Raw genomic sequence first — 26,208 nt, forward strand, 5'->3', positions numbered from 1 at the left:
GGGAACATTTCTAGAGAATATCCTAAAGTTATCTTTTAAAGAAATCTTGGAAGAATTTCTGAGAAAATTCATGGAGAAATTCCTGGAGGAACTCCTGAAGCATGCATTTCTGCATGAATTTTTTGGAGAATTCCTGCTCGAAGTCATGGAGAAATTTATTGAAGAATCCCTTAATGATTTTTTGAAGGAATCGATGGAGAAATTTCATGAGGAATTCCTAAAGGAATCCTTTGATTATTGGAATTTTTGTAGATATTTTGAAGAAAGAAAAAATACGTTTTGTTTTTGAGAGAAAGGGGAAATCAGCAAGAGGGTTTAATTCCAGAGGTCTCATACAAAAAAATTACAGAGGGCAACGGGAGGTTTGAAATGGACAATTTTTGCGTGATGCATTTTATATAGACTTTCTTACCAATGGAGCAATTTCAAAACGAATCCATAAAAATTCGTAGGAAAATGTATGGAAGTATCTATTGAGAATTTTTTAAAGAACTTTCTGGAAGAATCGAGAAAGGAAACTAGGGAGATACTTGTTAACAAATCGCTGAATCATCCTATGGCATCCCAGCAAAATATTTTTGTAAGTATATTTGAAAGATTGTTTAAGGAATCCCTGGTGAAATTAATGTAAAAATTCTGATTTCTTGAATCGATGAAAGAATGTCTGGAAACCGTGGATGGGTTTCTGAAAGAATTCGCGAAGACATTTCCGAAATAATTCATGGAGAAATTTCTTAAGCATTTATTCAGATGGAATTCCTGAAGGGATCCTCTAGGGTATCTTCCAGTTCGAAAGTTCTAAAGAAACTTGAAAAGTTTCTGAAGCAACCCGTGGAAAATTATCAAAAAGGAATCTCTGGTGGAATCTCTAGAAGAATCCCCAGAAAAATCCGTTATTATATTAAATATTCAGAAAAATCGAGAATTCAGTTACCCGTCGTCGGAGAGGCTATATCAAGCCTCAACCAATAGTCTAACAGGAGTTTAACCGGAAAACTGCCAAGGGAATAATGAAAAAGACTCCAAGAATACGAATATTAACCTTTCAAAAGTGGCATACGTAAATTGTCATAAAAATCTTCAAACGCAAGGATCTTCGAAGTATGTGTTGCAGTAAGAAATGATGATGATGATGATGATGATACGGAAACAATTTATAAGAAAAAAATACAAACTATTAAAAAAATACCACTATTATTGCTACCAGGTCATAACAGGTGGTTCGTAAAGTGCTAGCGATTAAAAAAAAATCTTTGATGTTTCAGCATCGGCGTGGAAATTTTGTTCGGGCGGCGAGGAAAAATATGAACAGTGGTGTGGTAACATCTAAATCAACGACTCATGCAAAATATTTTGTTTTACCAAATCAAATTTGATAGATTTTAGCATTTTACGTTAGTAAGTAAAATTACATGCAACTTTTGGAGGGTAGCTTGTAATGGGAAATATCGTACCTAACTTACATCGCTTAAAACTATCAAATTGGATTTTGTAAAACGAAATATTTTGCATGAGTCGTTAATGTACATGTTAATTCATCAATTTACCTTTTGAATGCTTGACAAAATATTTCCTTGCTTAATGGCTTGCAGTAAAAAAAGCTCAAAATCGTATATTTTACCCTATAAATAAAATTATGACGTGCTGGAACAAACCTGAGCCTGGATTCAGATTCACTGGTTCAAAATCTGTCGTAGACACATAAGTTTGCTCTTAAGTCAAATTTGGTTTCGCTGTGTAATTACACATGGAATCTCCAGATAATCTAGTGGTTAAGGCCCATCTGGAGACGGCGAGTTCGATTCCCGTTCCAGTCGGGAAAATTTTCTCGACTCCCTGGGCATAGTATGTCATTGTGCTTGCCTCACAATATACAAATTCATGCAATGGCAGGGAAAGAAAGCCCTTCAATTAATATATGTGGAAGTGCTCAAAGAATACTAAGTTGAAGAGAGGCGGGCTAAGTTCCAATGTGAACGTCGAGCCATCAAGAAAAAGAAGAAGTTATTACAAAACAATCGTTGTCCTGAACAACCTTTCCGAAGTTGGTAAAGAAGTGATCTCTGAAGCAAAGCTTTCGGCTCTTCCTTGATTTTTCTTTTATCGTTTACAATTGAAATTTAAGAGATGGTTTGATTGCTTGTTGAAACTATGTAAAAATGACGTCAACAGAAAATTCACTGCCTCCGTTTAATAAATTGTTCATTGACGACGTAACCAGTTTTCGCCTGTGTATAGCTTCTTTAACATTTTATTGCATGTAATCGCTCCACCATGTGAACAAAAAAAGCGCTTCTTCGGCCCTTCTCGCCCAGAATTCCAAAAGAGGGCAAGTATTTTACAGCATTATTTCGCATCAGGTCCAAGCAACTCCCGACAAACAAATTGCCCGCTCCTTTGGAAGTAGCCTTTTATCGCAGGTCCATACTTTGTTGCTGCTGCTGTAGCAGCAATTCCCACTGAATTGCGAATTCCACCACCACACGCGATCGTAAATCATAAGACCATTTTTAACCGATCAATTGGTTTACAATCCATCACGGTTCGCCTCTGTGCTCCAAGTTGAGTGCTTTTGTTGAAGCCTTGCGGGACGGATGACGTCACGTTTAGCGAGCATTATGCCCTCATTGTAGGGGATTCATTCTAAACTGCCAAGTCACGCCAATAGCGGTAGGTTAGTGTTGTGCTCCGAACAAAAAGCACTGCCATTCATCCGCGCAAAACGATATCAATGAAAGTAAAATGAACGGAGGGTGAAAGTGACCGCAGATAAAAGCCGGAAGCGCGATCATTGGTAGCCGAGAAGCGTGACCACCGTGGTTTGATTACGCGACCGACCAAAGGATGCCATTTGCGCTGCTAGGTCCCGATCACCGAGACAGAACAATGGAGACGCCGGGTGGTTCACTTTCGATGGTGCCTATTTGTTCGCCTATCACAGACTGAAGTGATACCTGGAGTATACTCCAGCAATGATTCGGATGCCAAGCGAAAGAAAAAAAGGTCGTGACGGTTGGTGTGAATTGAATGCGATAGCTACAAAATGTGAGACCTCCGGCGGTGTTTTGTCGTCGTCGTCGTCGTCGTCGCTGAAGTTGTTGGTTCATGCGGTTCTGGATCACACATGCGCGGGCCAATTAGAGAAAGTGCTGCCCAAGTTGGGAGAATAATGAAGGATTTAAAAGCAAAGTAGTGTAAAGAACGTGATCCGGAAGAGATTAGTGTCATGCCTGATGGCGAAAGATCGACGGGATGGAAGTAATGGCTTTCCATGAAATTCATATTTAATAATCACTTTATGGCACGAACATAATTCACGAAAAGAGGGGAATTGTGATACGTGTTTGATGCTGCATGTGGCCAGAAAACAAATTAGCAAGACATATACTTGAATATGTAGTAAGAACTGTGAACTTGGAATTCAGTGGACCCTGAGCGTCATTTTAAGCATACTGTTTCCTAATGAGCTCCGCAATGCAAACTTTTTTTTTATTCGGAGTATTTCTTTTACTTTCTGAAAATTCCGATAAAAATTAAGACAAAACTACGCTTTTTGGAGATTTTTTCTTGTTTATTATCAAGAATCGGAAGCATATTTTGCTAATTTATCATTTCAATGTCGACACGATTGATACAAAATTGAGAAAAATTTAAAAAACACTCTTTTTCCTAAATTATTTCCTACCGAAAAAGCTTTGAAAGTTGGTCATGAACTTATTCAGAACTTTCGATAAGTTCCTTTAAGTATAAAAGTTCCTCTAGATATTTTTCAGATATCTTCTGAAATATCGCTAGTTTTTTTGCAGTTTTTTTAGGAAGTAGGAATAATACTTTCTCGGAAATTACTTCAGGAGTTGATTATGGAATTATTCCAGTGAATCAAAATTCAACCATCGCCCAACAATAATGACAATGTCGCAACCTGTATTTGTTGCGACAAACAAACCCATGCGACATAAGTTTGTCCCAACTTGAAAATAATGGGATTAACATCGTACATCACGAGTTTAGAGATTTTTAAGCCTTGCATTGCGATTTTCGAACGGTAACTTTAAGTCGGTAAACACTGCAACTCTGGTGAAGCTCTATCATCAAACAGTTTCGATTTTGGGTTAGCAATAATTGATTACACTAAGGTCTTTTTTAGACGGTTTTTTTACACGGTTTCGCGAATTAACACCGTTTTTTTTTACACGGATTCGCGAATTAACACGGTTTTTTCAACTTTCTCGCGCTAAGTGTCTAGAAGGGAACTCTTACTAAAAGGAAGAAATGGGATTTATGGGAAAGGGTTGCAAGGGAGTTGAAAAGTGGTATGAGGTGGAGGCGGATGATGATGTAAGAGGTCTGAGGGAAAGGGATGTGGGGGGGGGGGGGGTCTGTTTCTTGAAGGGGGGGGGGGGGGGTTAATATATGGGGGCTAGGAGGGGTTAAATGGGGGGTTTCCTAAAGGTTATTTTTGGAGTATGGTTCAGCGTCCTACAGGTCCATGGAGCATAGTTCTGAAGAGAAGTAATTTACAAGGATATTCTAGGGCATCCAAGAACTTCCGCGAATAAAGGCCTTAAGATCTACAAGCATAATCGATGCATTGTAGTCACATTACTGATATGGTGCAACATCATACAGGTCTTTAGATCACAGTTCTGTAGAGACGTAGTTTTCAAAGATATTGTAGGACCTCCAAGAACTTCCGAGAGTACAGGCCTGAAAATCTATGAGCGTAATCAATTAATTGTTGCTATATTATTGATGCGGTGTACCATCCTACAGATCCATGGAGCATGGTTCTGTAGAAAACTACTTCCTGAATATGCTCTAGGTCATCCAAGAATGTCCGCGAATAAAGAATTCAACATCTACAAGCGTAACAAATGAATTTTTGTTACATTACTGATACGGTGTAACATCCTACAGGTCCATGGAGCATAGTTCTAAAGAGATGTTATTTTCAAGGATATTCTTGGGCATCCAAGAACTTCCGCGAGCAGTGGCCTTAAGATCTACAAGCGTAATCGATGGATTGTAGTTACATTACTGATACGGTGCAACATCCTACAGGTCCTTAGAGCATAGTTCTGTGGAGACTTACGTTTCCAAGATATTCTAGGACCTACAAGAACTTCCGCGAGTACAGGCCTGAAAATCTACGAGCGTGATCAATTAATTGTTGCTATATTACTGATGCAGTGTAACATCGTGCAGATCCATGAAGCTTAGTTCTGAAGAGAAGTAATTTTAAGGATATTTTAAGACATCCAAGAACTTCCGCAAACAAAGGTCTTATGATCTACAAGCGTAATCGATGGATTGTAGTCACATTTCTGATACGGTGCAACATCCTACAGGTCTTTACAGCATAGTTATGTAGAGACGTAGTTTTAAAAGATATTCTAAGATCTCCAATAACTTCCGAGAGTACAGGCCTGAAAATCTACGAGCGTAATCAATTAATTGTTTCTATATTATTGATGGGGTGTAACATCCTACAGGTCCATGGAGCATAGTTCTGAAGAGAATTAATTTTCAAGAATATTCTAGGGCATCCAAGGACTTCCGCGAGTAGTGGCCTTAAAATCTACAAGTGTCATCGATGGATTGTAGTTACATTACTGATACGGTGTCACATCCTACATGTCCCTGGAGCATAGTTCTGAAGAGATGTTTTTTTTTCAAGGATATTCTTGGGCATCCAAGAACCTCCGCGAATAGAGGCCTTAAGATCTGTAAGCGTAATGGATGGGTTGTAATTACATTACTGATATGGCACAACATCCTAAAGGTCCTTAGAGCATAGTTCTGTAGATACGTAGTTTTTATAGATATTCTAGGACCTCCTAGAACTTCCGAGAGTTCAGGCCTGAAAATCTACGAGCGTAATCAATTAATTGTTTCTATATTATTGATGCGGTGTAACACCCTACAGGTCCTTGGAGCATAGTTCTGAAGAGAAGTAATTTTCAAGAATATTCTAGGGCATCCAAGAACTTCCACGAGTAGTGGCCTTAAAATCTACAAGTGTAATCGATGGATTGTAGTTACATTACTGAAACGGTGTTACATCCTACATGTCCATGGAGCATAGTTCTGAAGAGATGTTGTTTTCAAGGATATTCTAGGGCATCCAAGAACTTCCGCGAATAAAGGCCTTAAGATCAACAAGCGTAATGGATGGGTTGTAGTCACATTACTGATACGATGCAACATCATACAGGTCTTTAGATCACAGTTCTGTAGATGCGTAGTTTTTATAGATATTCTAGGACCTCCAAGAACTTCCGAGAGTTCAGGCCTGAAAATCTACGAGCGTAATCTATTAATTTTTGCTATATTATTGATGGGGTGTAACATCCTACAGATCCATGCAGCATAGTTCTGTAGAAAAGAAACTTCCCAAATATGCTCTAGGTCATCCAAGAATTTCAAGAATTTCAAGAATTCAAGATCTACAAGCGTAATAAATGGATTTTTGTCACATTACTGATACGGTGTAACATCCTACAGGTTCATGGAGCATAGTTCTGAAGAGATGTTATTTTCAAGGATATTCTAGGAAAACCAAGAACTTCCGCGAGTAGTGGCCTTAAGATCTACAAGCGTAATCGATGGATTGTAGTTACATTACTGATATAATGTAACATCCTACAGGTCTTCAGAGCATAGTTCTGTGGAGACGTACTTTTCCAAGATATTCAGGACCTCCAAGAACTTCCGCGAGTATATGGCTGAAGATCTTCTAGCGTATTCAATCAATTGTTGTTACATTACTGATACGGTGTAAAGTCATACAAATTTATTGAACACTTAGATGTCATTTGCAAAGATGTTCTAGGTCATCCAAGAACTTCCGCGAGATAAGGTCTTAAGATCAGAATCAAGCATAATCAATAGATTATTGTAATATTACTGATGCGGTACAACATTCCACAAGTCCATGGAGCATGGTTCTGTAGAGAACTTTTTTCCAAAGATATTCTAGGTCATCCAGAATTTCCACGAGTGCAGAATTTAATATCTACAAGCGTAATTGATGGATTTTTTTCTACATTTTTAATATGGTGTAACATCTTACAGGTCCATGGAGCATGGTTCTGCAGAGAAGTTATTTTCAAAGATGATCTAGTGCATCCAAGAACTTCTACGAGTAAAGGCCTCAAGATCTATATACAAAATCGATCGGTAATTGTTGCATTACTGATGCCATGTAACATCCTATAGGTCTATGAAGCATGATTCTGTAGAGATCTACTATCCAAAAACAATCTAGATAATCCTAGAACTTCTGCAAGTAAAAGCCGTAAGGTCTACAAGTATTAAAATAAAATGTTGTTACATAACTGATGCGGTGAAACATCCTAAAGGTCCTTGGTGCAAGATTCCGTTAACGTGTTCTAGGTCATCCAGAACTTCCGCAAGTAAAGGGCTGAATCTACTAGTGTAATTAATCAATTGCTTTTACATTACTTATACGGTGTAACATCATACAGATTTATGGAGCACGGTTCTATAGCGAAGTTATTTTCAAATATTTTCTAGATAATCCAAGATCTTTCGCCAGTAAAGGCCTTAAGATCAATAAGTATAGTCAATGGAGTTTTGTTGCATTACTGATCCTGTGTAACGTCCTACAGGTCCATGGAAGACAGTTCTGTAGAGTCTTGATTTCCAAGAATGTTTTAGGTCTTCCAAGTACTCTTGCGTATATAGGCCTTAACAAACAACTATCGACAGTAACATCACGCTTGTTATGTATGTAATAAACGTTATTTTTCAATCACGGAATATCACTGCACGATATGCAGGCATTGGGATTAAAATTTCAAACATTTGCATTATGGTAAACAATTGGACCGCAATTCCAGATGTAGTATTGCAACAATGCATTTGGCGATTTATTGTGCGGGAAACGTTATTTTCGGGCGAGTGATTTATTGGCCGATAGAAATTCGAGCGTTTTATTTTTCAGGTATTTAGAATTCGGACGTTTATCATCTTGCACCGTGTAAGTAGTGTAACAACAAGGCACCGAATACGCTAGCAAGATGCGATCCACCCCTGGATGATCTGCAGTGAAACCTTTGGCCCAATCCTTACCATGTCCATCCCTCAAAATGTGACCTTCTAACCTCGAGCTGCCACGAGTACCCTGGCTTCCACCCATCACTAACAGATATCATTTAAAAGTTATTACTCTGTATAATGTATACTAATAAGTACAAAGAAAGATCCTCGGCTCCGTAAAGCGTTATACGCGATTGAGCCCCAAATAAATGAACCAGATTAAAAAAAGTAGTGTTACAACAATTCATTGATTATGCTTGTAGATCTTCAGGCTTTCACTCATGGAAGTTCTTGTTCGGCAATTATTTCTCAACAGAACTATGTTCCCTAGACCTTTAGGACGCTATACTGTATCAGTAATGTGACAACAAACCAGTGATAACACTTGTAGATCTTCAGGTCTATACTCACGGAAGTTCTTGGGAGCTTCCATTGATTGCGCTAATAAATTTTAAGGCCTTTACTTGTGGAAGTTCTTGGAGGTCCTAAATTATCTTTGAAAATTATTTCTCTACAGAACTATGCTCCCTGGACCTGTAGGATGCTACACTGTATCAGTAGTGTTGCAACAAACCATTGATAACGGTTGTAGATCTTCAGGTCTTCAGGTGGAAGTTCTTAGATGACCTACAACATCTATGGAAATTAGATCCATACAGAAAAAATGTTCATGGACCTGTAGCATGTTACAACGTATTAGAAATGTAACAACAATCCATTGATTACGCTTGTAGATCTTAAGGCCTTTAAACGCGGAAGTTCTTGGAGGTTTTAAATCATCTTCGGAAATTTCTCTACAGAACTATGCTTCCTGGACCTGTACGACGCTACACTGTATTAATAATGTGACAACAAACCATTGATAACGCTGGTAGATGTTCAGGTCTTTACTCATGGAAGTTCTTGGAGGTACTAGATCATCTTTGGAAATTATTTCTCTACAGGACTATGCTCCCTGGACCTGTAGGACGCTACACTATATCAGTAATGTGGCAACACACCATTGATAACGTTTGTAGATCATAAGGCCTTTACTCGCGGAAGTTCTTGGAGGTCCTAGATCATTTTTGGAAATTATTTCTCTAAAGACCTATGCTCCCTGGACCTGTAGGACGCTACACTGTATTAGTAATGTGACAACAAACCATTGATAACGCTTGTAGATATTCAGGACTTTACTCATGGATGTTCTTGGAGGTCCTAGATCCTCTTTGGAAATTTTTTCTCGCGAATGTTCCTGGGTGTCCTGGAACATCTTTCTCTACACCACCATGCTTCGTGGACCTGTAGGGTGTTGACAGTCTCCTGGATTCTTCATTTCGTCCGTCTAGACAGTCCTTAACACCCCAAATTATTCTTTGCGATCTTCCTTTGAAACAGTATGCACTCTGCTCCCCATAACTTATCCCTTGTCCCCTTCCCCACTAACCCCTAGATTCAACCCACAACCCAACCCCCCCCCCCCCTTTTTCCTTATTAACTCTCTAAAACAAACCTCAAATATCCGAATTTCAAATATTTTCAGATTTCCCTCAGTTTTTTTTTACATGGATTCCCGAATTAGCACGGTTTTTTTACACGGTTTTGCTAATTAACACGGTTTCGCGAATTAACACGTTTTGCCTTTCTCGTACAACAAAGTTGTACCGAAAGGCTATCATTTCACTCCAAAAATCAATTTTTGATAGAAAGCTCAGATTATCAAGTCTTATGTATCAATCGACACAGCTCGACGAACTGAGCAAATGTCCGTCCGTATGTGTGTGTGTATGTGTGTGTGTATGTGTGTGTGTATGTGTGTGTATGTGTGTGCTAATAATAGATCAAAGAAATGAGCTTAAGTTTTTCCTAGTAAATGTCAATTGATTGTGCCGCAACAAGTTTCATTTGATAGGGAATAGGTTGTAGTTGAACGCTATTGAATTTGGTTTGGATATTTCAAGCCATTTCAGAGATATTTGAAAAACTTTGCGAACTTCCACAAATAAATATTTTTAATTCCCACGTTCCCATGATTTTCCAAGCCTAGACACGAACGCTTCTTGGACACCCTAAAATAATTTACCTGAGTTGTGAATTTAACTCATATATTTTTAGATTGACAAAGTTGTAACAAAAACCATTTCCTGCTATAGCCCAACAGTAGATGTAGTAAATTTAAGTTGCATATTCAACGGAGTGGGTTTGAAGTTATATTTCAAGTTCGAAAAGTAGTGAATTGTACACCTTTTGATGTAGCATTTTTTAAACGTGTGCGTTGTAGCAGGTAAGGGAGCGACCATAATTTACGTCACATTTTGAGGGATATCTGCAAAATGTGATAATTCCGACACATGCTTCAGAGAAACAATGCAAAAAGTTTGGCTGCAAGAAAAGAGGAGGTTGAAAATAGACAATTTTTAGTAACGTAATTTAAGGACGTCCCAAACATATTAGTATATTTCGTGGGTCGTGTGCTGCATACATCTCGGCGATTAACTTACCGCTTACCGGGTTCTAATTAGTACACGTTACACACGAACAGTGATGCCACATACACAGATTTACCTAGAATTACACAGATTTTTTCCGATTTTCGCCTACAGATATCTGTGATCACAGATCAAAGATTTTTGCAATTAAAAAGATTTTTAAGATTTTTAAAACAATGACAATGACTTTCGTGAAAAAAGCTTTAATATAGGGTATTGGTTCCCTTATTAAGCATGTGGCTCCCATTTTCATCCCACGAAAAACAAAGGATTGAAGCGCTGTTTGTTTTGTTTCTTATTTTTGTATTTTTTGTTGGAAGTGAGCACCAATGAAAACAAAAAGAACGGAGTCAATCGGTGCCGTAATCGCTTGTTTTCGAATAGGATGAAAATGGGAGCATGAGATTACCGATGGCACACATACCCTAATTTTCAGGTACTAAAATTTAAATAATAGAAATTAAATCTTCTAGTTGCATGGCCTAGGCCAAGCCTCAGGCGCATTGTTTTCGACGTTCTTGTGGTTTCTGATGATCTTCAGATGCAACCTGGGAGTGTTTTGGTCGACGTTATTCTAAGAACATTTTTTTTTTCGTTATTTTTAAACAAAGTGTTCAAAAATATTCGATTTTGGAGACATTAACCTATCACAGATTTTTACTAAGATTTTCTGAAATTTCCTACAGATGAAAAAGATTTTTTTGACCAAAATCACAGATGAAAACCGAAAAAAATGTGGCAACACTGCACACGAATAAACAAATTACCAAAAAAAATATGCCAAAAACTCAAAATCAAACAACCTTGTAAGGTATGAAAACTCTACACTGAACGAAACCCCCCGCCCAAGATCGACTGAGAGGCGATACGATCACGCCCCTTAACGACATTCGGTCGGAAACCGTATGGTCCACCGACCGAATGATGTCATCTTAAAACCGGATGACAGCGATATGAAAATAGAATGTCGACCATATGGTCGGACAACTTTGTTTTTTAGCGATTGATAACAATATCACCGCTATCTTTTTCAAAATATATGTGCTTGGCCAGGGTACCCTTGCGGGCACCCTTTTCCAAAAATATGACATGTCCAGTATAGGACATGCGAATCAAAATCGTCAACGTCCCGGGTGTCACGATCAAGGAACTTGTTACGCTATCGATGAATAAATTCGGTGCATCTGTGTGGCCTTCGCTCTGCAACTAATATTCATTCACATAGCGTGCGTCGACTCATACGCGAATAAGATGATCGTCATCCGATTTTTAGGGTGATTGCCGTATGACTGATTCGTCATTCGAAAACACGATTTTGGTACTTTGGACTGGATGGTCGGACAAATCAGTCGATTTCGGGATGGGGTTTTCGTTCAGTGTACTTGTTTTAGCGTTTTTTGGCATTTCTGCCTTTCTCGTACAACAAAGTTGTACCGAAAGGCTATCATTTCATTCCAAAAATCATTTTTTGATAGAAAGCTCAGATTATCACGTCTCATATAGGGTCTTGTACCATTTGGGCAGGTGTACCTATTTTGGGCACTTGCGGCTATAACTAAGTCAATTTCAAACCGATTGATTTGAATTTTTGTACAGAGTTAGATACTGTACGTCCCTAACTCTATACAAAAATTCAAATCAATCGGTTTGAAATTGACTTAGTTATAGCCGCAAGTGCCCAAAATAGGTACACCTGCCCAAATGGTACAAGACCCTATCAATCGACACAGCTCGACGAACTGAGCAAAATTTGCTGCATTTAATGTCCGTCCGTATGTGTGTATTGGTGTGCTAATAATGCTAAGTAAAGAAATGAGCTTATGTTTTTCCTAGTAAATGTCAATCGATTGAGCCGCAACATGTTTTATTTGATAGGGAATAGGTTTTAGTTGAACGCTATTGAATTTGATTTGGATATTTCAAGCCATTTCGGAGATATTTGAAAAAGTTTGCGAGCTACCACAAAATAAATACTTCTCATTCCCACGTTCCCATTTTCCAAGTCTAGACACAAACGCTTATCGGGAACCCTAAAAAAATTCACCTGAGCTGTGAATTTAACTCGCATTGTTTTAGATTGACAAAATTGTAGCGAAAACTATATTCTACTGTAGCCCAACAGTAGATGTAGTAAATTTAAGTTGCATATTCAACGAAGTGGTTTTGAAGATCTTATTTAAGCTAGAAAAGTAGTGAATTATTATACACCTTTTGATGTAGCATTTTTTAAGCGTGTGCGTTATAACAGGTAAGGTAGCGATAATAAATCACGTCAAATTTTGAGGTATATCTGCAAAATGTGATAATCCCGATACATGTTTTGGAGATACATGTAAAAGGGGTTGAAAAAGGACATTTTTTATGTAACGTAATTTGAGAACGTCCCAAACACATTAGTACATTTAAAGGGTCGTGTGCTGCATACATCTCGGCGATTAACTTACCGCTTACCTGGTTCTAATTAGTACACCAAGAAAAAAATCTACTCAGTGGCTGAGATAATCTCACTCAGAAATCGAAAAATCGATTATTTTTCTTACTCGTTTTAGCTAAAAGTGGGACAACCCGTTGCCAATGAGTTCAGTAACAAATTTTGAAAACGTCGTTTCAAAATTTGTTACTGAGTTGTCCCACCATTAATATAAACTGAGCAAGAAAACAAAGGATTTGTCGATTTCTGAGTGAGACCAACTCAGAAACCGAGTAATTTTTTTTGCAGGTGTATACGTTACGTATAGTACATATATTAATGTAACATTTTTAAGCGTGTGCTTCGCTCAGGCAAGGGAGCAATCGTGAATCACGACACGCTTTAAGAGGTACTCACAAAGTGTAATAATCCATGCACACATTTTGAAGATGAAAATGTTAAAATGTTGACGTAGAGGGAGAAAAGTGATTTAGAATGGAAAATTTTAATGTGACGTAGTCTATGAACGTCCCGAACATATTAATATATTTAATGGTTCGTGTGTTGCATACATCTTGGCGATTAACTTACCTACCACTTAACGAATAAATGTACATTTGTCAGGTTCTAATTATTACCTACCGAGGAAAATTTCTACTCAGTCACTGGGTTGATCTTACTCAGAATCAGAAATAGTTTTTGTTTTCCTACACTAATGCCGTTTTTCTTTTTGTTCAGGTTCAACCTAGGTTCGCCCCAGTTCCAACCTAACCGCTGTCAAAATGTTTCTTTATTCGCTTAGGTTCAACCTAGGTTCGCACCAGGTTGAACTTTTTAGACGACGGGTTCGCACTGACTTCTTTTACAGTTTGAACCTGTTGCACCAATACACTGATAACATACATCTGTCAAATCGGTTTCGTGTTTACGTTTTTAGTAACAGTTCGTAGTTGATTTCTCGATTGAAAAAAGTGTGCAAAAATGAGTAACCCGGGGGGAAATCTGCTGCATGGCGTTGTGCAGGCCGCTGTACAGGCGGTTTCCAGCTATCTGATGTGTGCATCATCATCATCATCATCATCAGAATCAGACTCTGACGATCCTGTTTTTGAAGATCTGCTGTTCAAGGCGTGTGGTCGGAAAGATCGGCAGAAGAGGCATCGGGTGGAGAATTTTGTGGAAGACGTTGTCGCCAAATATTCCGACGAAGAGGTAGGTAATTGGTTTTTAATTACATGTTTCTTTGATTAATTTCTTTGCTTTTTTACAGTTCCGCCGTAATTTCCGCCTTAAAAGATCAACAGCGGAACATCTCGTGTCCAGATACGAAGGTTCTGAGTTCTATGTTGCAAATGCTGGCGTTGGACGTAAGAATGTTCCGGCAAAACAACAGATGCTTTCGTTTCTCTGGTAAGATATTGTTGCTTTACTTTCGTTGGTCTTCCGGTTCTTCTAGATTGATTGTATCTTCGGATTCTTTTCGGTAGCGGTGTCATTTAAACCATAAATGATTAGGTCACCAAAAGTAGGAAAAACTACCATTTCAATATTATTGTTTTCAATCGTTCCGAAACTATGGAGATGATTTTTAATTGAGTATCTCCAGGAGTTCCCATATAGCCGAGGCGGTAAACGCACGGGTATTCAGCATGATCATGCTGAGGGTGACGGGTTCGATTCCCGGTCGGTCCAGGATCTTTTCGTAAAGGAAATTTCCTTGACTTCCTTGGGCATAGAGTATCTTCGTGCCTGCCACACGATATACACATGCAAAATGGTCATTGGCAGAGGAAGCTCTCAGTTAATAACTGTGGAAGTGCTCATAGAACGCTAAGCTGAGAAGCAGGCTTTGTCCCAGTGAGGACGTTACGCCAAGAAGAGAGAGAGAGAGAGAGAGAGGAGTTCCTTTTTTGATTTCTCCAAGAGATCCTGCCACACAATAAGAACGGCATGAACGGCAAATACGGAATCTCCTAAAATTGCCGTTGCGTCGTTCCGTTACGATTTGTCGTTTTAAGCTCATAATGTAAACGGAAAATACGTGTGTAAATAGGTATAAATAAATGCTTGTTTTATTTTGATAAATACGGGCGTTCTTCGTCGAAAAAATACTACAAAGCAAATGCACCTTCTGGTATTTCTCCAACAATTCCTTCTAAGGTTCTCGCAGGAGTTCTGTCTAGGATAGTTCCTACCGGGGTTCCCTAAACAATTCCTTCTGAAGTTCATTCAAGGATTCCTCCGGGAAATCCTATATAACATTCTTTGAGGATTTTCCAGAATTGTTTCTAGAATTCCGAGCAGTGCTTTTTGGCATTTCTCCTACAATTCCTTCCGGACTTGTTCAGGAATTATATCCGTGTCTCTTCTGGGGACTGCTATATAAATTCCGTTCGAGAGCCCTCTCAGAACTGCTCCCAGAATTTCTTTAGAACTTTATACAGGGGTTCCTCCTTTTAGGTTTTCCCAAGAATTTCTTTCCGGGATTCCTCGAGATGTTCCTTTCCGGATTACTACCGGTATTTAATTAGGAATTTATTCCAGGATTGATTCCGCAATTCGGGATCCTCTAGAAATCCCTTCTGGGGTTCTTGCAAAAGTTTTGTGGTATTTCTATAGAAACATCTCTCGACACTACTTCGGAAATTCCTTCCTGGATTTCTTCAAGAACGGCTTCCAAGATTCCTCCAGGATCTTCCTTACCCCACTAGCAATCGCGTATTCGACCACCTTCAGCGGCACCACGCTTACACTGTGTACAACAAGCGTGCATTTTTCATGGTACATGCCTCAGTGCATGTACTCAGTACACGACGTTACCGCTCCCGGACTAAGAATTTGCTTCAGGAGTTTCGTCTGAAATTCTTTAAGGTATTTTTTATAGGAATGTCATCTGGGATCCTTGCGGGAACATATCCTTCTGGGATTTCTCCAAGATTTTGTTTTCAGCATTCCTCTAAGAAGACATTCCGTGATCTATTACAGAAAATGCAGCTTGGATAACCTCAAGAATTTGCTCCAGGCATTTAGTCCATGATAATTTGTTCTGGGATCCATCAATTCCATATGAGTTTCCACCAAAATTTTTCAGAATTTTTTTTTCTAGACACCTCCAGGAATACTTTTCGTAGTTCCTCAAGAAATAATTTTAGAATTCCTGGAAATTCCCAGGAGATTTTTGCATGATGATTCGCTAAGGCTTTCTTTCCGGGATTCCTCCAGGCATTTCTTCCGGGATTCCTATACAATATTTTTCAAGGATTCCTCCAAAAATTCCTTTTGGGATTCCTCCAGGATTTCCTCTCCAGGAATTCTTTCCGGATATCCTCCATGAATTCCTTCCGGGATTCCTCCAGGAATTCCTTTCGGGATTCCTCCAGGAATTCCTTCCGAGATTCTTCCAGGAATTCCTTCCGTGATTCCTCCAGGAATTTCTTCCGGGATTCCTCCAGAAATTCCTTCTGGGATTCCATCAGGCATTTCTTTCGGAATTCCTCTAGGAATTTTTGCAAGGATTCCTCCAGAAATTCCTTCCGGAATTCCTCCAAAAAATCGTTCCGAGATTCCTCCAGGAATTCCTTCCGCGATTCCTCCAGGAATACCTTCCGGAATTTCTCCAGAAATTCCTTCCGGGATTCATCCAGGAATTCCTCCCGGGATTCCTTCCGAGATTCCTCCCGGGATTCCTTCCGGGATTCCTCCCGGGATTCCTTCCGGGATTCCTCCAGGAATTCCTTCCGGGATTCCTCCAGGAATTCCTTCCGGGATTCCTCCAGGAATTCCTTCCGGGATTCCTCCAGGAATTCCTTCCGGGATTCCTCCAGGAATTCCTTCCGGGATTCCTCCAGGAATTCCTTCCGGGATTCCTCCAGGAATTCCTTCCGGGATTCCTCCAGGAATTCCTTCCGGGATTCCTCCAGGAATTCCTTCCGGGATTCCTCCAGGAATTCCTTCCGGGATTCCTCCAGGAATTCCTTCCGGGATTCCTCCAGGAATTCCTTCCGGGATTCCTCCAGGAATTCCTTCCGGGATTCCTCCAGGAATTCCTTCCGGGATTCCTCCAGGAATTTCTTCCGGGATTCCTCCAGGAATTCCTTCCGGGATTCCTCCAGGAATTCCTTCCGGGATTCCTCCAGGAATTCCTTCCGGGATTCCTCCAGGAATTCCTTCCGGGATTCCTCCAGGAATTCCTTCCGGGATTCCTCCAGGAATTCCTTCCGGGATTCCTCCAGGAATTCCTTCCGGGATTCCTCCAGGAATTCCTTCCGGGATTCCTCCAGGAATTCCTTCCGGGATTCCTCCAGGAATTCCTTCCGGGATTCCTCCAGGAATTCCTTCCGGGATTCCTCCAGGAATTCCTTCCGGGATTCCTCCAGGAATTCCTTCCGGGATTCCTCCAGGAATTCCTTCCGGGATTCCTCCAGGAATTCCTTCCGGGATTCCTCCAGGAATTCCTTCCGGGATTCCTCCAGGAATTCCTTCCGGGATTCCTCCAGGAATTCCTTCCGGGATTCCTCCAGGAATTCCTTCCGGGATTCCTCCAGGAATTCCTTCCGGGATTCCTCCAGGAATTTCTTCCGGGATTCCTCCAGGAATTCCTTCCGGGATTCCTCCAGGAATTCCTTCCGTGATTCCTCCAGGAATTCCTTCCGGGATTCCTCCAGAAATTCCTTCTGGGATTCCTTCAGGCATTTCTTCCGGAATTCCTCTAGGAATTTTTGCAAGGATTCCTCCAGAAATTCCTTCCGAAATTCCTCCAGAAATTCGTTCCGAGATTCCTCCCGAGATTCCTCCAGGAATACATTCCGGGATTTCTCCAGAAATTCCTTCCGGGATTCATCCAGGATTTCTTTCCGGAATTCCTTCCGGGATTCCTCCAGGAATTGCTTCCGGGTTTCCTCCAGGAATTCCTTCCGGGATTCCTCCAGGAATTCCTTCCGGGATTAATCCAGGAATTCCTTCCGGGATTCCTCCAGGATTTCCTTCCGGAATTCCTTCCGGGATTCCTCCAGGATTTCCTTCCGGAATTCATCCACGATTTCCTTCCGGAATTCCTTCCGAGATTCCTCCAGGAATACCTTCCGGGATTTCTCCAGAAATTCCTTCCGGGATTCCTCCAGGAATTCCTTCCGGGATTCCTCCAGGAATTCCTTCCGATATTCCTCCAGGAATTCCGTCCGGGATTCCTCCAGGAATTCCTTCCGGGATTCCTCCAGTAATTCCTTCCGGGATTCCTCCAGGAATTCCTTCCGTGATTCCTCCAGGAATTTTTTCCGGGATTCCTCCAGAAATTCCTTCTGGGATTCCTTCAGGCATTTCTTCCGGAATTCCTCTAGGAATTTTTGCAAGGATTCCTCCAGAAATTCCTTCCGAAATTCCTCCAGAAATTCGTTCCGAGATTCCTCTCGAGATTCCTCCAGGAATACATTCCGGGATTTCTCCAGAAATTCCTTCCGGGATTCATCCAGGATTTCTTTTCGGAATTCCTTCCAGGATTCCTCCAGGAATTGCTTCCGGGTTTCCTCCAGGAATTCCTTCCGGGATTCCTCCAGGAATTCCTTCCGGGATTAATCCAGGAATTCCTTCCGGGATTCCTCCAGGATTTCCTTCCGGGATTCCTCCAGGATTTCCTTCCGGAATTCATCCACGATTTCCTTCCGGAATTTCTTCCGAGATTCCTCCAGGAATACCTTCCGGGATTTCTCCAGAAATTCCTTCCGGGATTCCTCCAGGAATTCCTTCCGGGATTCCTCCAGGAATTCCTTCCGATATTCCTCCAGGAATTCCGTCCGGGATTCCTCCAGGAATTCCTTCCGGGATTCCTCCAGTAATTCCTTCCGGGATTCCTCCAGTAATTCCTTCCGGGATTCCTCCAGGAATTCCTTCCGGGATTCCTCCAGGAATTCCTTCCGGGATTCCTCCAGGAATTCCTTCCGGGATTCCTCCAGGAATTCCTTCCGGGATTCCTCCAGGAATTCCTTCCGGGATTCCTCCAGGAATTTCTTCCGGGATTCCTCCAGAAATTCGTTCCGAGATTCCTCCAGGAATTATTTCTGGGATTTCTCCAGAAATTCCTTACGGTATTCTTCCAGGAATTCCTTCCGGGATTCCTCCAGGAAGAAAGACCGTGATCTATTACTCAAAATGCAGCTGGGATTACCTCAATATTTTCATCCAGTATTGCTCTATGCATTTAGTCCATGAATCCTTCGAGAATTTCTTCTGGGGTCCATTGCGGCATTTCCCCATGAGTTTCTTAAAGTGTTTCGCAAAAATATTTTCTAGATTCCGTCACGAATACTTTTCGTAGTTCCTCAAGAAATAATTTTAGAGTTCCACCAAGAATTGCTTCTGGAAATTTCCAGAACATTCTTGTATGATTCGTTAAAGTTTTCTTTCTGCGATTCCTCCAGGTATTCCTTCCGGGATTGCTTTAGGAATTCCTTCCGGAATTCCTCTAGGCATTTCTTCCGGGATTCCTCTAGGATTTCTTTCCAAAGATTCCTTCAAGAAATCCTACAGATATTCCTACAGGAATTCTTTCTGAAGTTCCACCAGGAATTCCTTCCGGGATTCCTTTAAGAATTCATTCCTGGATTCCTCCAGGATTTCTTTCCGGGATTCCTCCAGGATTTCCTTCCGGGATTCCTTCAGGAATTCCTTCCGGGATTCCTCCAGGCAGTGTCGAAAACAATCAGCACAATGTTGTTCAATTTGTGCGAAAACGAACACAAATAAACAAACACAGTTACCCATAGACACGAGGCCGAGAATGAACATGACAAAGAAGAGACGAGATAATGAAAGCGGCGTCTTGTGGTGTCATCCACTGTAGTTGAAATTCAGTTCAGCTGAACTTCAGTTCAATGAATTCGAATATGAATATTTCAATTTAGAAGAAACAATTGAGGCACTCCCGAACCCTGAAAACATTTCTGGAAAATTTGGAAATATTTCTGAAGGAATTCCTTTACAGAAGGAATTACAGGAATTACAGAGGGTACAAACAAATCCGTGGATGAACTTCAAAAATTTCTTGAAGATGATTGCGAAAGATTTCCAGAATGACTTTTTGATGAATTTCCAGTCTCCTGTATGCATCCCTTGAAAATTATCATAGAGTATTCCGACACAAATCACTGGAGGAATTCCTCAAGACATTCTTGAAGTAACTCAAAAAAATATTCGGGTAATCCTGGAGAAACTCTTGGATGCATCCCTGGAATAGATGATGGAATTATTTCAAAAAATTATGAAGAAACCTCTTAATAAATTAATGAAGAGATATGAAGAGGAAATCCTGAAGGAATTACTTATGGAATTCCTAGAGAAATCCCTGGAGGAATTCTAAGATGAATCACTGAAAAAAAAAACCGTGGAGAATTTTCTAAGTATACTTGTAGTATACTTGTGAAGGGATCCCAGATTGAAATGCGTGGAGGAATCCATGAAATAATTCCTGGAGGAATTCCTGGATGAATTGCTGTAGGAATTCCTCAGAGAGTTTTTGGTAGAATTCCTGCATGAATCTCTGGAAGAACTATTCGAGGAATTCATTGATGAATCCTTGCAGGAATTCCTGGAGAAATATCTGGAGGAATTCTTGATAGAATCATTGGAAGAATTTGTGGAGAAGTCCATGGAGAAATTCCTGTAGAAATTTTTGGAGAAATTCCTGGAGAAGTTTCTGGAGAAATTCTTGGACAAATTTCTGGAGAAATTTATGGAGGACTTCTTGGAAGATTTTCTGGAAAAACCCGTGGAGGCACTCCAGAAGAAATTCATGGAAGATTTTCAGGAGGAATATTTGGAGGAATCCCTGGAGGCATTCCTAAAGGAATCCTTGGAAATCTTGCAGAGAACTTGGGAAAATACGAGAAATCCCTGAAGGAATGCGTGAAGGAATTTCAGATTGAATCCCTGGAGAAATTTCAGGAGAAATCCATAAAGTAATCCCTGCAGGGATTTCTCGAGCAATTTCTACAGGAATTCCTGGAAGAGATCCGGGATTTTTTTTTTTTTTTGAGAAATCCGTGGAGGAATTCTTGGAGGAATACCTAGGAGAACACCTGGAGAAATTTTCAGAGAATTTTCTGGAGGAATTACTGGAAGAGTTACGGAGGAATTTCTATATGATTTCTGGAGAAATCCGGGGAGGAATTCCTTGAAAAATCCCTGCAGAAATTTTTGGAGGAATCCCTGTAGAAATTCCTGGCGGTACTTCAGAAGAAATTTTTGAAAGAATTTTTGGAACGATTAATGAAGAATTTCCTGGAGGAAATCCCGAAGGAATTCTTTGGGGTAAATTTGGAGAAATATTTTAGGCTTCCTGGAGGTATTCCTGGGCAAATTCCTGGAGGATTTTCTAGAGGAATACCTGAAGAATTCCTAGAGGAATTCATGAAGAAATTCCTGGAGGAATCCCTGTTTGCATTCCGGGAGATATTTCTTCAGATATTCCTAGAGAATTTTTTGGAGGAATTTATTGAAGAATTCTTGGAGGAATAACTAGGGAAATTCCTTGAGATATTCTTAAGCATTTTCTGTATAAATATTTAAAGCTTCTTGGAGGGAATTTCTCGAGGAATTCCTGGTAGACATCCGTGAGAAGTTCAAAAATCTGTATCTTATACAAAATTTGGGTGAAAAAGCTGTATCCCATACAAAAATAAAATAGCCCCTCTAGCTCAAAAATCTGTATTGCATATAAATCGAAATCTGTACGAATGTTCAAAAATCTGTATAATACAGTTAAATCTGTATATATGGCATCCCTGGTTCCAGGAAACATTCCTTGAGGAATTCTGGAGGAATTCTAGCAGAAATTGCCAGAGGATTTTCTGGAGAAATCCCTGGAGGAATTTATGGCGATCTACCTTGAGAAATTTCTGAATGAATTTCTGGGGTAATTTCTGGATGAATGTTAGAAGGATCCCTGGAGGAATTCCTGTAGAAATTCCTGGATAATTTTCTGGAGCAATTTCTAGAGAAATATCTGGAGGAATTTCGAAAAGACATCCGCGAAAATTATTTTAGGATTTTCAGGAGGAATCCATGGAGCAATTCCTAGAGGAAATATTGGGGAAATTCTGGCAGACATTCCTGGAGGATTTTTCCCAGAAGAAATTTCAGGAGAAATCTCTGAAGGAATTCCTGGAGGCATTCTTTGAGGAGTTTTTGGAGGAATATGAGGCTTCCTGGAGAAATTTCCGGAAGGAATGTCTGAAGGAACTCCTCGAGAACGACATTATTTTTTTTAAATAACTGATAATTTTCTCGATGTTTTCTATTGCATTTAATACGTTTAAAAAATTGTATGAGAGTCGAGATAATGACTTCATGTTAAAGTTTCGCATTGTCTTGAAATCATCACCATCCGAAGCCTTCTCCAGAATCCCAATATCAAGTACTTGGCGATGTTAGCACCACAGCATGTTGAAACCCTTTCTTAGAAATTCTTATTGCGTGTAACACCATAATTCTATTTTGTACCATGATCATAATAATATTATATTGCACCATCATTGTAGTGATCCCCCCCCCCCTAAGCAAGAGCACTGCGCACGCTAGTGTGGAGAAGTAAAGATTTCAGGAAGTTACATGTGGAGCTATCTGAGAATTTATCAAATGAAAACCTGGAGGCATAACTGGTTGAATTCCAGAACTTTTTTATTCCTTTGCTGAATAATCCCGGAAGGAACTTTTTAAGCAGCCTTCGAAAAGAGCTCTAAAGAATTCTCAAGAGTAAATTCATGTATTTATTACCGAAGGGAATTTCTATGAAAAATCTTAAAAGGAACTGCCATAAGAACTTTAAAAGGAACTCCTGGAAAGAAATTTTACCATTTCTTCCGGGTATTCACCAATTTTTTCTTTGGGAATATTGCCAAAAATTTCTTTTAGAATTCCTCAAGCAATTTCATTTACGATTTCTCAAGGAGTGCCTTCTGGGATTCCTCATAGATTTTCTGGGATTCCATTATTCCTTCGAAATTTGCCATTACATTTTTGTTTTATAATTTTGTGTACTGACCAACTAAACTTGACTAAAATCATTCATTCGGTTTTTAGATTTCAACTTATTCTAATCCTTCACTTTTTTAGGTTTTGTGCAAACAAAAACTCATACAGAGAGATTGCCAATATGTTCAACATGTGTGAAGCTACATATTTCAGATGTTTGGAAAACATTTTGAACTTTTTTTGCGATATCTCTTCAATTGTGATTCGATTCCCAGAGTCGGAGGAAGAAAAACAACAAGTTGCGGCTGGTTTCAAAGGAGTAAGTATGCCGAATGTGTACATTTTTAGCTTTAAAACAGAGAATCCAGTGGTATTTAACTCAAATCATCTCATTTCTCCAATAATGAAATAAAGTCTCTCAGTTTATCACCATTTTTCAAATTTTGACCTAATATATGTGCATCATTGGTACAAATTTGTGCTCGATTGGTTAATCTTTCGTTGAGCTAGAACCGTTCACTTAACCGTTTTTAGATAATTAATTTTTGAACTGTCATATCTCCGAAAGCAGTGGATCGAACTTGATGAAATTTTGAGTACATATTCATTAACAATTTATTAATACTTGAAACGACGTTATAAAATGTATTATTTTCTCACAACAAATAAAACTATACCGGTTCGACCGAAAATGTCAATCCAACATGACTTTTTCCAACGTATTTGAAACATTAATATGTTGTTGATAAACGTTCAAAATTTCATTCAATTCGATTCACTAGTTTCGGAGATATGACAATTCAAAAATTTGTTGTCTAAAAACAGTTTTACGAGAACGCTTCTAGCTTCGCGAAAGATTAACCAATCTAGCTCAAATGTACAAAATTTAACAATGATGCAAAGTCAAAATTTGAGAATTTTTGATAAACTCTATGAAAAGTTACAGCTTGTTGAACTTTATTGTGAGAGTAAAAGTTACCTGTTCCATACATTTTGGCCACCGCTTGTATTCGCAAAAAAAAAACTAAAAAGACCGAGTTTGGCCAACCTTGATTTAGGTGGAGGTAGTGAGCAAAAGTCAAACTCGAACAAAACCGATGTGAGCGCCACGAGTGAGGCGCTAACTAACAACTTTTCAAATTGACCAATAAATCGGTGTTCGATGGAAATGACTAGAGTGTTTACGTCTGTTTGTCTGTTTTATAGTAATAGTTTTTACCGCATTTTTATATTTTTTTATTTTTTGCGCTTTGATTTAATTGGTAAATTATTTTCCATTGCAGATTGCTGGCATTGATAACGTTATTGGAGCCATTGATGGATGCTATATTAGCATCAGAAAGCCTGCCAACAAAATCCGGTCTACTTATATCAATCGGCATGACATGGTTTCAATTACGCTTCAGGGAATCTGTGACTCTAAGAGGCGGTTCATTGACGTATGTGTCGGATCTCCCAGTCGTATCCATGACTCACGAATATTCTCTTTATCACCGATCAGTGATCAACTGCAGGAGAAATGTTATGGCAGATATCATCTGCTAGGAGACGCTGCATACCCGTTGCGCGACTATTTGATCACTCCATTCAAGGATTATGGAAATTTGACAGCAAAACAGGTGAAATTCAATCTAGCCCACAGCCAAACCAGAGTAAGGATTGAGAATACTTTTGGGATAATGAAGAACCGTTTTCGACAGTTGATGCGACTTGATTTTTTTCGCGTTGAAAGAATGAGCAAATTCGTGCTGGCATGTTGCACTTTGCACAATCTTTGCATTGACTTGGGCGATGAATGGGAAGAAGAAGACGATGAAGAGGAAGATGTGTTACGAGCATATCAAGGAGAACGAAACACACCAACAACATCTGTTAGTGGATCTCAAGCTGCCCGTAATGCTGCTCTCCGTAGATTAGGTGAACTGAAACGAGAATCAATCGCCAACAATCTAAGCTCCCGATGAAATATGATTATTTTCCAGCTTTTGAATAAGTGCTGTTTGTAAAAATCCTTTGCTATAAATGCACATTTAAACAATAACGAAAGTTTAGTTGCAAATCTGAATACAATGTGTAACGTTAACTGTGTAGTGTTTTTTTTACATTTTTGAATGACATCACCCTTCCTACTTATGTCATTTTCCCGACTCATCATTCATTGGTACTTATCTAGGGATTCCATTGAAAATCCCTCTAGGCATTCCATCAGGGATTCTTTCGGGAATTCCTTCAGTGATTCCATCAAGAATTCCTTCAGGAATTGGCAAATTTCCTAAGCAATCCCTGGAAGAATACCTCAAGGAATACCTGGAGGGATTCTCGAAGAAACCCCTGGAAAAAATCCCGAAGAAACCCCAGGAGGCATTCTATATTCCTTCCGGGATTTGTCCAGGGATTCTCTCGGAAATTCCCCCAGTAATTCTTTCTGGCATTCCTCTAGGGTTCTTTTGGGAATTCCTCCAGGGATGTCTTCGGGAATGCCTTTAGGGATTCCTTCGGGAATGCCTTTAGGGATTCCTTCAGAAATTCTTTCAGGGATTCTCTCCGGAATTCTTACAAGGATTCCCTCGGGCATTCCTCCAGGGATTTTTTCGAGAATTCCTCCAGAGATCTCCCCAGGGAATTATTCGGGAATTCCTCCAGTGCTATGTTCGGGAATTTCTCCAGGGATTCCATCGGAAATTCTTCCAGAAACGCCTCCAGGGAATCTTTCGGCAATTTCTCCAGGAATCGGGTAATTTCCGAATGAATCCCTGGAAATATTCCCCAAAGAATTCCTGGAGGGATTCTTGAAGTATTCGCTGAAGAAATTCTCGAAGAAACCCCAGAAGGAATTCTCATTTCCTTCAGGAATTTCTCCAGAGATCCCTTCGAGAATTCCTGCAATGATTTTTTTTGGGAATTCCTTCAGGGATTCTTTTGGGCATTTCTCCAATTTTTGGAAATTTAATTGGGAATTCTTCAAGGGATTCTTTCGGGAACTCTTCAAGGGATTATATAGGGTATTCCTGCAGGGATCCCTTCGGGATTTCCTCTAGAGATTCTTCTGGAATTTCTCCAGGAATCGGGGCATTACCGAATGAATCCCTGGAAATATTCCCCATGGAATTCCTGGAGGGATTTCCGAAGAAAGCGCTGGAGAAATTCTCGAACAAACCCCAGAAGGAATTCTCAATTCCTTCAGGAATTTCACCAGCGATTCGGGAATTCCTCCAGTGATTTTTTCGGAAATTCCTTCAGGGATTCTTTCGGGCATTTTTGCAGGGATACTTTTGGGAATTTCTCCACAGAATCTTTCGGAAA

General features: G+C 39.8%; 1 protein-coding gene across 1 annotated transcript; it reads left to right on the forward strand.

Annotated features, from left to right (window-relative positions):
• The first annotated feature begins 13,654 nt into the window (after positions 1–13,654).
• Positions 13,655–26,078, forward strand: LOC115268016 (putative nuclease HARBI1). Its single transcript, XM_029875903.2, has 4 exons — positions 13,655–14,154; positions 14,213–14,352; positions 23,047–23,224; positions 24,189–26,078. Exons 1-4 carry the CDS (start codon positions 13,924–13,926, stop codon positions 24,867–24,869), a joined length of 1,230 nt encoding a protein of 409 aa, XP_029731763.2. The 5' UTR covers positions 13,655–13,923; the 3' UTR covers positions 24,870–26,078.
• The last annotated feature ends 130 nt before the right edge of the window (positions 26,079–26,208 follow it).

This window comes from Aedes albopictus, chromosome 3 (assembly GCF_035046485.1).
Source record: "Aedes albopictus strain Foshan chromosome 3, AalbF5, whole genome shotgun sequence".
In the NCBI taxonomy this organism is placed as follows: Eukaryota; Metazoa; Arthropoda; class Insecta; order Diptera; family Culicidae; genus Aedes; species Aedes albopictus.

What these genes read in the sequence shown, in the direction of transcription:
- LOC115268016 (XM_029875903.2), top strand. Translation starts at nt 13,924, where the DNA reads ATGAGTAACCCGGGGGGAAATCTGCTGCATGGCGTTGTGCAGGCCGCT. An exon ending in CAGATGCTTTCGTTTCTCTG is followed by an intron (nt 14,353 to 23,046) that starts GTAAGATATTGT and finishes TCACTTTTTTAG; the next exon opens with GTTTTGTGCAAACAAAAACT. An exon ending in TTGCGGCTGGTTTCAAAGGA is followed by an intron (nt 23,225 to 24,188) that starts GTAAGTATGCCG and finishes TTTCCATTGCAG; the next exon opens with ATTGCTGGCATTGATAACGT.